The sequence below is a fragment of the Engystomops pustulosus genome, chromosome 7, assembly GCF_040894005.1.
Source record: "Engystomops pustulosus chromosome 7, aEngPut4.maternal, whole genome shotgun sequence".
Lineage (NCBI taxonomy): Eukaryota > Metazoa > Chordata > Amphibia > Anura > Leptodactylidae > Engystomops > Engystomops pustulosus.
Window position 1 is genome coordinate 128,089,158 of NC_092417.1, and position 12,166 is coordinate 128,101,323.

General features: G+C 43.5%; 1 protein-coding gene across 1 annotated transcript in view; it reads right to left on the reverse strand.

The window, feature by feature from the left end:
• Nucleotides 1-12,166, reverse strand: part of LOC140070825 (dipeptidase 2-like) — a 755,511-nt gene that overhangs the window by 493,989 nt on the left and 249,356 nt on the right. The window contains exon 5 of the mRNA XM_072117775.1: nt 7,532-7,661. Coding sequence (XP_071973876.1) covers nt 7,532-7,661 — 130 coding nt within the window. The remainder of the gene's footprint in view (nt 1-7,531; nt 7,662-12,166) is intronic.

Here is a 12,166-nt window from a genome sequence, read left to right on the forward strand (position 1 = left end):
GCTATATGTGCGGTGTATTACCGAAATTTTCATACTCCTCAAAAATGGTGAGAGGAGTATTTTTACCCTTCTAGAAAAATGTTAGTGCGACCTCTGCATTTGTAGAGGACTGTAAGCCAAGCACACTGACATACTGGCAGCGTCGGCACGAGATTTCAGTAGGCCCCTGGGCGACAGAGCTTCAGTGGCCTCTGTTGCAGTAAACTCACATGGTGGCATTAAAAAATGAACAGTCTTTTGTTCCCTAAAATATTGCCCAGTTTACCATCCCAAACATCCCATCCACAGTTAACCCCTTCAGTGTCTCACACCTGGTTTATAGTTAATAAATTATGCAAATAAGCCTATGGGGTTCCAGGCTTCATAAACCTTAATGGAACCTGGAGTATAGCCTAATTTACTTAAAAACAAGGGCATAAGAAGCTAAAAGCAGAGTGGATCCTGCCAGAGGGGGCACACACCAACATGCCAGTGAGCTTGGTTTACAATCCTTGATCCTGATGGTAGATGTGCTATAAGTGTTCCCTTTATTTTTTGAGCTGTGTATCTAGGGTGAAAAGAAATGGGGACGGTACAGTGCCTTGCAGTGCACCTCAATGGCTGACTACTATGTGCAATCTTGCACCACATATTTGGACATAGTGAGGCCTATTCCTCAGGAAGTCAAGGGTAAATTTAGTAATCATTGGATCAATGTTAAGGTTTGCCATTTTTCCCTCATGAGAAAGGGATCAATGGTATTAAACACCCTTGAAAAGTCAAATTAGAGAACTGTTCCAGATATGTGTATGTCATGTGAGGGAGAAACTGGATGGCATTGTCCAGAAACTGGATGGCATTGTCGGCCTTTTGTCAGTCCTTTCTTTCACCACTCGCTTCAGGTGTAACAAGATCACTTTTTTGAATGTCTTCATATGTGAGAGGTCAGAACAATGGGTCTAATGTCCCCATATTGGGTAGGTCATCTTGTCTTCTTCAGTGGAAGCACACGTTAGTTTCCAGATGTCAAAGACCTTTCTGTAGCTAAGGCTTGCAAAAGGTTTGCAAATTTCTGGCTTAGCTCATTAGAGTTCATTCCTAGTAGTCTGGGGCAAATTCAGTTGGGACCATGGGCATTTTTCATGTGTAGCACATTCTTTTCCCACTCTTCACTATGCCTCAATTTTTCACCTATGCCAGTTCTTTTAACTTTCCCCAAATCTCCTTTGCGTTGTTCTTCCCTAACTGGTCCTTCAATGTTTTCCCATATTCTATCTTGCACTTGCAGATTTTGGTATTGATTTCTGTTTGGATCTTTTTAATGGCTGTGCTGTCTCTGTTCCTGAACACTTTCTTATTTATATTTAGTAGCTGTTTAAGGTCCTTGGTTACCCACAGATTGTTGTTGGGGAAGCAACAAACATTTTCCTGAGTCTTGGCAAAAATTAAGGTATCCTGTGATGCTATTCACCCACACATTAATATCCTCAGCCTTGTAGACACTCCAGCCTCAATGCATGCCCGTAACTCCTCAGCCCTATGATCTGACCACATATTTTTTAAGTTTATCGGTCGATCTTTTGACAAGCTGCTGGTACACTGGTTAACCAATTACCATATTGTGATCGGACCTCCCCAGAGATTGCCAAGTCTTAACGCTATAGGCTTCCTCTGTGTCAACAAAATCTAGGTCTAGAGTTTTATAATCTCTAGTGGCAGTTTTCACATCCTGGTGGAATTCAGACAAGATGTTTTATACAAATCCTCTATTAGCATAATAAAAAAGGAGGTATGTTTAGTCCGCAGTTCACTGATTCTATCTACAAGTATGTCACAGGCAATGTTTGTGTCAGTAGATGGTGGTCTGTACATTACACCTAGTAGGACAAGTGTGAATACTCTCTGTAAATAGTATAGATGAATGCCAACTCGTAGAATGTTTGCTCAACAATGTTGTTTTATCATGGTAGTGTAAGAAGGGTTGCTCTATGTGTCATTTATGTATAACATGACAATTCCCCCTATCCTTTTTTCATACCACCTTCCTGTATGCTCTAATAACATGGTATCCCAAGATGTTGATTCCAGAATCATCAATTCAATTCCTTTGTACAACCATGTATCAGTTAACACCACCAAGCAGCTATTCTTGTAGCCCTTGATGTATTTTCATATCATTGTTAGCTGATCTTTTTTGTTGTGTATAGCCCTGACATTCCCCATGACAAATGATGGGACTGGTCTCCTACCCCTTGGTTTTTTCCTTATGTCATATATTGCCTAATTCTAAAACTTTTGTGTTTCCGAAGTTCGAGTGGGCAAACCCTAGAGTATTGGATAGTTTTGGAGTAGGCAGAGCCCAGTTCTCTCATGCATCCCTTTTCATCAGATCACCTACCTACTTAACCTGTTTACATCTATGCAATCACCTGTGGCCATAATTATGTGCAGTCTCTGGCATTCCGTGACAGGCTATCCACAAAAAGAGGTAGGTGAAAGGTGGTGGTAGTCAGGAAGTAGGAGGAAGGTCTCTGGTGTGGCAGTGCTATCCCCAAAAAAGTGATGGGTGGATGTGGTTCTCAAAAGGTGACCCTGCAAAGTTTGCAAGGCTATTTGGGAAGCTGTGATCACAGTGTGCATCCATAAAGGAAATGGTCTCTGGTTTACAGTCATACTAGTCCTAGTGATTGTGATTTTTCCTGGTGGTAGCCTTGGTAGGGGCTGAGCTGAAGTCTGCCACTATTAATGCTGGTAATGCTGCCATTATTGATGCTGGTGCCATTATTGATACTTTGCCGATGTTACCAGTGGTGTCGATGATGCTGTCAATAGGGGTTGCTTGTCATTGATGGCACCACTGGTACCTTTTCAATGTTGCCTGTGCAGTGCTGCTGGTGCCACGATGGTGCTGCTAGTACGGGGCACCGTACTAAGAAGCCTAAATTAAATTTAAACTAGATATAACACATAAACTAAAACTAAGAACTAAAAAAAATAAGAAAAATTAAATTTGTTTCTAAAAAACTGGGGTAAATTAAGAGAAAAATTAAGGAGTAACTGTAAAGGTTTTTTTTCCACAAATCAATAGCTCTTGGGATGTAAAACAGCTTTTCCTATTAACTTTGTTATCTATGTCCAGCAGTTTCTTTGCTTACCCCTCAGATTACCTCAGTGCTTCAATGGCTGCTTCCTTTCCATGTGCTGATAAGCCCTGTGAATCTTTACTTTGTTTACACTTTGTTTCTCTGCTTACAGAGGAGGAGGTCATGTGACAGTGTATGTAGCAGAACTGGATGTGTGATTGCAGATGTCTCCTGTACAGAGAAGTGAGGTACAAGATCTTACCTGTTCCCTATCAGTCCCTCCATCTGAGCCTATGATTCTACAGAACTTTCTTTGTCTCTCTTTACCTCCTGCTACTCCCTTCCCCCACCTTGTCATGTGCAGTATCAGCTCTGTGCAGATAAGCTATTAACCCACAGTGCACAGCAACACAGCACAGGCTATAGAATGAGTGTACTAATGATTTCTACCACTTATTACATGTTAACTGCTCCTCCATATGATGGAAGCTGCCAGGCTAATCACCATATACATCCTGTATGTACACTGTTCTGTGGAGGATTCTGGGCTTTCAACTGAGGATGATTACGATTAAGATAATAACATGGAATTTATTACACTGTCTGCCATGTAATTGACCCACTTTGTGTGACCTATGTGTTCAGTGGACTTACTTGTGGGAAACTAAATTGATTTAATGCTATATTACTTTGAGAGAGAACACAAGGCATCATGGGATCTGTGGGCAAGTTAACTCGCCTCAGCTTGAGGGCATAGACTGACAGATATTAGTCTCTGCCCTCTTCACCTCTGGTGAGAAAGATTTTTGTTAAACGCTTTCAGAACAGAAAAAAACATAACGTTGGAAAGAAAAAGGAGTTTTGTTTGTTTTCAAAGGGGAATCACATATAATAATTTGGTAAAATCACTATAACTTTACAGTTACGCTTAAATAAAAAGAAGATAAATGCTGATGTACAGGCAGCTGCCTAACACGGTGCTATGCACCCTTGTTGGGTCTAGAACCTCACAACATCCCTCACTTCTTCCATCACCAAACCTTTAGAAAGCCACAGCCTGTTTCATCGTCATCATAGGTCTCTTCTTATGGTCTACCATGCACATCCTCCAATAAAAGTTTTTGGCAATCTTGGAACTCTATCTCTTCTAATGGGGCAGGTAAATGGGTCATGGTATTTCAGCCAGGAAAGTCATTGTACAGCATTCCTACTGCTCCATGACTTGTGTCTGGAACGGCTATGCTACTTTAAAGAGAGATGAGGTGGATTCTGGGCTTTCAACTCAGGATGATTATGATTAAGATAATAACATGGAATTTATTACACTGTCTGCCATGTAATTGACCCACTTTGTGTGACCTATAAAGGCCTACCAATATACGCTATTCACACTGGAACTTGAAGCAGGCAGAGACAGAATACGTCTTCTCCCTGCATCACCACCAGCAGAAGCGGCACCACTGTCAAATCTCTGGCCCTTAATTGATGCTTTCTTCATTTTAAAAGACCTGCGGTGCCTAACTATATGGTGACAATAACTTTATGATCTAGGTATTAGTGCATGCTAGTCAAAGACAACAGCACCTTTGTGATCTAGGTATTAGTGCAAGCTGTTCACTGACAGATGCAGCTTTATGATTATCACATCTATACAGATATGGGACCTGCAAGATCTAAGTGGATGAAGGAGTGAATTCTAATATTCCAATATGGTATTTCTAAGTATTGCTATATAAACCTCTACAAATAGTAAGAATATCCCTGCATTTTAGCAGCCTATGAGTAGCCTAAGGTGGATCTACAGAGTGCCTAACAGTCATTGATGTTCTCTAAGTTTTTTGCAAAATAATGGTTTTATGTTGAATTACTTTTTTATATATTGTCAAAGTGCAGGATATGCACTATATTTTGTATTATACTGGTACATATGCGGTATAGTGATTGCAGGGATACCATTTGAGCATATGAAGTGAAATAATTACCTGCACCGGGTATACCTGCACCTGGATGACCCGGGGTCTGAGATTAGGATAATGTTTTTCAACTTTGGCAGTGCCTTTAACAGGATAATCCCAGAACATCTATGTCAGAAATTTGGCAAAATGGGGGTTGGTACTGGCCTAATCCAGTGGATCTTTAATTATCTGACATTAAGACCACAGAAAGTGCAAATTGGAAACACTGGGGCAGATTTACTTACCTGGTCCATTCGCGATCCAGCGGCGCGTTCTGTGTGGAGGATTCGGGTCGTCTGGCGGTTCACTTAGGTAGTTCCACCGATGTCCACCAGGTGTCGCTGCTGAGCTGAAGTTCGTCGGAATGCACTGAAGTTCACAGAGCCGGGCCTAGTGCAGGTAAGCGTTTGTCAAGCGACCCTCTTTTCTTTTAAATGCAGCGGTTTTTCCGAATCTGTTGGGTTTATGTTCGGCCAAGCCCTCGATTTCCGTCGCATGCACGCCGGCGCCGATGCGCCACAATCCGATTGCGTGCACCAAAAACCCGGGCAATTCAGGAAAAATTGGTGCAAAATGGAAAAATTCGGGTAACCCGCCATTAGAACGCGATTCGGGACCTTAGTAAATGACCCCCACTTTTTCGGATGTGGCTGTGAGTAACATTGCAGCACCGCAGGGGACTGTCCTTGCCCCGTTCTTATTTACCATCTACACTGCTGACTTCCAAAAAAATCGAAGTCAGTGTTTCTTGCAGAAATATTCGGATGACACTGCGATAATAGGATGCATAAAAGAGGGAGACTTGTCAGAGTATTGGTCGACCATTGACTTGTTCTCGGAGTGGTGTGACACAAACGGATTGGAATTGAATCTATTGAAGATTTCCGAAAGGAACGGAATACTGATTGTGAGCCAACAAAGATTAGGGGTGTCACAGTGGAACGTGTCACAAGTTATAAGTATTTGGGCATCTATCTGGATGATAGGCTGTTGTGGCATATAAATTCTGAGAAATTGTAGAAGAAGGCGTCCGGGAGACTCTACTTCTTTAGATCCCTTAAGTCTTTTGATGTGGACCGTAGGATGTTGATGTCCTTTTACCATTCTGTAATTGGGAGTGTCCTATTTCATGTGGTAGTGTGCTGGGGAAATAATGCACGTTGGATTGACGTAAACAAATTCAAGAAATTGGTTAGGAAGGTGAGCTCAATTATTGGCTCTAAGACGGAGGACTGGGAGTCAGTCTTTTGTGTACGTATGCGCTCCAAATTCGAGTCCATTGTAAGTTATGAGAAAAATCCATTGCATAACATACTAATTGATCAACGCAGTACATTTAGTGAATGGTTTCTGCATATTAAATGTAGAACGAATCGTTTTAAAAACCGACACTAAAGCTGGGTGCTGCTGCAATGAAAAAGCATTGAACTGTGCCTTCCCCCAGACCAAAGCAGACTATTGCAACATGCCACACTGGGGCCTAGCCTTTTTCTGGCCTGGCATAGCCGTATCCCTGGGTACCTGAGTGGCTTGTGGAGTGTGGTATTGTGCTTGACTGCGGTCACATTGCTGGCTACCAGGGAACACAAGCCTCATCCACAGTCTGGCAGGTCTCTGGCAGATGGAAGTACAAGAAATGAGGGAGAGGATGAAGTTGTAGATGGTTTCTCCCTGGGGCAACCCTATGCATATATAGGGATCCCTGGTAGGGGTGAATAGGGCGCCCTTGGTGGTAACAGCCTTATCCAAGGATCACTTGGAGGCAAAGAATGTAAAGCATTCAACTTACAGTTTGTTTATTCTGAACTTGGCAAAGGCCACAACAGCAGTAACATCAACTGGGTTGAGATGTCTGCTTGGGTCTGGTTTCCAGACTGGCCATGTGCTAAGGAGTGCAGTGCCTCAGCACTCTTTGGAAAGACCTCAGGATAAAGAAACCAGATCCTTCCACCCCAAGGGTTTATATAATCTTTGGGTGTGGTCAGCCCAGGTGTCTCATTCCACCAGCACCTATGTACAATACAACAACAAAAGTGCATATGATTGGTCATTGTTAGTAACATTCCATCACATGCAGATATTCAAGCAGATATTCAACAGTTGATCCGGCCGTTTATTGAATGGAAAGGAATGTTGATTTTGCAACACTAGGTTTGCGCTGTGTTGGCAAGGGTGCTGCACTATACTGGTTGATAAAGGCATCTTTTTTGCCTCTGCCTGCTCAGTATACATCACATGCAGCAAGAAACACTGGCTGAAAAAATGCTGTGCTATTGGGACACCCGAAACATTGGGAGTTGCAAGGGATTTTTTTCTGATGATGTTTTGGGTGTCTCCATGGTGCAGGGTTTTGTTTTGCACTTCACTCGTTTCACTTTCAGAAGGGGAGGGGCTGAACCAGGGAACATATCCAACTGTATGAGCATATAGCCCTCTAATGTGATTGTTCCAATGTTTCCCTACAACAGAAGGAATAAAATGAGATTTCAGATAAACTAGCTTATTAAAACTCACCTTGGGATGAAGTAACAAACTCTAATTCTTCATATTCTTTACACATTCTCTTGATGACATCAATTTGTTCCAAGGCCAGCCTAACCGCATCTTTATCTTGTGCACTGCACAAAACGTACGCAGACCAGAACTAGAAAAAGCACATTTTTCCATTTTCAATATAACAGACCAAAAGTAGCACTTGCTACTAGCAAATATATGATAAAATTACATTTTATACACTCTAATGTAAAACTTAAAGAGAACATGTCTTCAGCAATTGGCCTAATAAACCACTACCAGTATATTATCAAACAGTGCAATATCTTCTAGTTTTTGTTCTTTCATGGTCCAGTCTGGGGTATTATCTAGAAAATCATCTTTGAAGTGAGCTGTAAATTGATTGTATAACGTCAAAGAGGCGGAGAGTACAACACTGAAATCAAGGTGGGGAACTCTTAACGCCTCCTCCTCTGAATGGCATCATGCATTGGACTTCTAGAGATCTGGTTAGTGATGTCTCTGGATGCAGGACCATCAGGGGGCTTTCCGAGGAAGAGAGAGCTTCACTTTAGTGTTTAAAATCTCCACCTCCTTGACTTTATGCAAGCACTTTACATCTCACTTCAAAGTTGATTTTCTGGATGATGCCACCAAACTGGGTCATGAAAGAAGGCGTAAAGCTGTTTGGCAACATGCTGGTGTTAAAGATATTACACTGGACTCAGACGCCATCTTACGTATTGTCGGACATTTTAAAGACTCAGCATTCATTTCATATAACTTTGTGTAGTGATAACTAAGTTTTGGTGTTTCCCTCAGCAAACAAAGGCTTAGTGCTCACTAGCAGCACCTAGTGGAAGGTATCCAGGCAAGCACCTGGGAAGTTTCAGTATTTGCATGTAGCCAATAGTATTAGACTCCTTTGTGTGCTTACATCCAATAGTGTTACATTTCCTGGGTGAGAACACCCAATTATAGTTGTTGCTTTCCTAATTACACGCCTTATGTAAAGTGCCTTATGGTTTTCTATAAATGTCCGTCCCTCAATAAACTTATCAGTCTTGTTGCTAACTTCCTGCAAGGACAGGTCTTGTCTTTTCATTCAAGTTAGTCAATTCCAGCGCTGGACACAGACTCATTTAATTTGAAAGTCACCTTACAATGATTAGGGGTTTGAGCCCCAGATATAAATCTATAAGAATTGGCGTTTCCTGGGTGGCCATACTTTTATGGACATCTAACCATCGAGGTGACCTCCGCAAGAGTCCAGGCGGCCAGTGACCAGAACTGACAATGAGCGCTCGTCGGGGTAAGTCAAGTCTATTTTTGTCTACCTTGACTGTAGTTCTGTTTCACTGGCTGAAAGGGACTGGGTAAGGTCATCTCCTTGTGTGATAATATGTACTTTGCCTTATATGTCCATATATAATAGTATGTTCACTTTAATTGTGATAAAGGATCTCTTGTAAGGTGATTGACTGACAGAGACTGGACGTGACAATGTATGTTGTAGAAAAAGGTCTGCAGTGCCCTCTTGTGAATTGTTGATGTAGTTCAGAAAGTTTGTGATGGTGTTGAGATTTTGTTCATGTAAGCGAGGATAGAATCTGGAAGTTTGCAGAGACAAATTCTGGCCAAATTTACGTATCGTTCCTTCGGGATTGATGCGGCCCCGTGATGCGGAAAGGACAGTAGAGACAAGAGGGACACTGACGGGAATTTTACAGTTGAGCGTTAACTCCTTGATTTCTGAAATATTGTGTGAAGGTCTCTAATTTGTACTTACTGATAGTTAGCGGGGTAGTCTGGAGCTGTATGTACGGAGGATATCTATAGCCCTTGAACAAAATCAGGTATTCCACAGATTCCATAAAATGGGTAGTGAGCAAAGTAAGACTGTAGCTGGACACTGCAGACCTAAAAAGGCGACTGACATAGTGTAACACAGGAAAGGTAAAGAGTGGGTAAAAGGAAGTTATGAGGTATTGAAGTTTTGGGTATGTTAGATGATCCCCTGAGTGTGCAGAGGTAGGAGACAGCACTTGATGTAAATGGTGGCTGGCTCAAAGACAAAAAGTGGCTTACCCAGGCAGAATGTTGTTTTGATGTAAGTAGAGAGTTAATGACAAAGGAAAGTGGATGGGGTTGATTACTGGAGACTTAGACCAGTGACTACGGACGGACCAGGACAGAGGGACAGGAATCCTAGAGAGTGCTCATTAAAAAAAAAAAAAAAATCTTTTGGAATGCAGAGCAGCACCCTCTTAGACTCCACCCCCGTATCTGGGGGGTTAGAGAAGATGACACGCCCTACCATCTTTTAGTGGTGGCCATCTTAAGACAGTATATTCTTTTCAAGTCCCTGAAAGTTAATTGCCTATAACTCTATACTGTAGGCTGGTTCTAGGATAGCAGCAGCTTCACCCTTGAGGCATCATGACGGATGTTTGAAATAAATGCCGGCAGGTGAATATTTTCACCAATTTCAAACATTTGCTAAGGGTCTTGAGTGTGCAACGCTGTTTGTTTATTTTATTTTAAACTTATTTGATCTTGACAATTGCAGAAAAATTACTAGAAAAAGTGTTGCAATGTCTCTGGTACCTGCTTTCTGGAGTTGAAAGAGTTAATCAGGGGGAGATCTGTGGGCAGCTGGGCTTTGTTTTGTCTTATGTATGTCTGTGAGAAGTGGCCTTGAAGCACACAGAAAGCATCTGTGTTGAGTGGGGGAGACAGAGCTGACAATCTAAAAGACGTAAAGGAATTTGCTTGTGATAAGAATACAAAGAGACACACTCTAGGAAACCTAGACGGCCCGAACAGGGCGGGACAAGGGGGGTGGTAATGGACAAGGATGTCCCCCTCTTCTGAAAGCCCCCCCAAATAGAGTTAGTGCCTTTCATTGTAGAACTCTTCCCTGTTGGCAAATGTTTTCCTCTCTGCGCCCCTACATAAAGATTGCCAGTACCTATTTGCCTTTACCAGTGTAGTATTCCAGTATATCTGATGCAGATTCCCACAAGGGGGGTAAAACTCCCCCAGCCAGTACTCCATACTACACGGCCCCATGGCCCTACAGGGAGTAGACTGGCAGACTAGCCCCTTACTGGATGTTCTCCTTTTCAGTATGCGGAGGACCTACTGTTGTTGTTTGCCAGGATGCATGTACTGACCTTATGTGTTTTCTGTTCCAGAAGGGTTACAAGGTTTCCAGAGATAAGTTTCAGTACTGCCAGGAGAAGGTAGTCTTCCTAGGCCACTGCTTCTCAGCCACAGGCAGATACCTGACAGAGGAAAGAAAGCTGGCAGTCCAGAATGTGCCCCTGTCCTGAGGCCCTAAGCCTCTGCACATGTTTCTAGGACTGGCCAGCTCCTGCAGCCTGGGATAAGGTCTGCTGCCTCCAGCCTGATGTTGCCCCTTTCTGACTGCATTGCCTCTTCCCCATTTGCCCTTAGTCAAGAGGCAATTGATGCATTCTATAACCTTAAGGTGGCAAATCCTTTGTGCCCCGGCCCTAGGCACATCCCACTGGATCAAACTTTTGTTTTATTTTGCACTGAGTATCTAGGCCAGGCCACAGGTGTCGAGTCCAGGAATGTGGTGGCCTCCCCAGTGGCCCACTATTAGGCCCGGTTAGACTCAGTCGTGAGGGGAGCCCCTCATGTGTCTGCAGTAGCTGCAGCAGCAAGGCCAGTGAGTTGATCCTAGATCACTCAGTTACTGTGTAAACCCCACATACCTTGCACAGTGTTCTCACCCAAATACAGCCCAAGCATCTGAGCAAAGGCCAGACAGCCCAGACTCCAGTGTGCACTCCTGATGCCCCAGGACACACTGATAAGGTGCACAGCTCTGAATCCTTCGTTCTATCGCCAGTCTTCCAGGATTCAGAGAGGGGGGAGAGAAGGGTGATTAACCCAGATGTTGAGTTTTTCTCATAGATGGCTCCAGGTCTGCAGGAGGACAGACGGTTCTACACTGGATATACAGTGTTCAGTGGCGCACATGAGGTAGTACAAGCAGAACCACTCCCTCCACACAGGTCAGCGCAGGAGGTGAAGTGACGGCACTCAGGGAAACGCTACAGCTGGTGGAAGGTAAAAGGGCAAATATCTATACTCAAGGTATAGGTCTGGGGTCTAAACACGACTATGAACCCTTATGGAAGGCTAGAGATTTCCTCACCTCTGCAGGGACCCCCTTTAAGCATGGCACGCTGGTTATAGAGCTCATGGATGCTCTCTTACTTCCACAAGAGGTGGGGGATAGTAAAAGTTAAACCACACACAATTTGGTAACTCCACAAGCCAAGGGCAAGTATGTGGCTGATGGGATGGCGAAGGCAGCTGCACAGATGGAGCCCAGAGACTGTCCTGAAGTCTCAGCGGTGAGTTCTGAGCTAAAAGTTTGATCCACAGGTGTTCCAGTCCCTGGTGGCCCGAGAGTCATCAGAAGTGAAGGGAGTGTGGAGGAAAGCTGGAGCCCAGATGCCTATGGGACCTGGATGCTGGGAGAGAGGGTGTGCCTGGCCGGAGCCCTGCACCCGACAGTAAGTCAAGTAGCCTACGGACACATACACATCCAAAATGGCAATGCTAGTGCTCATAAACCATCAGTGGTTTGCCCGGGCATTACTACCCCTGTCACTAGAC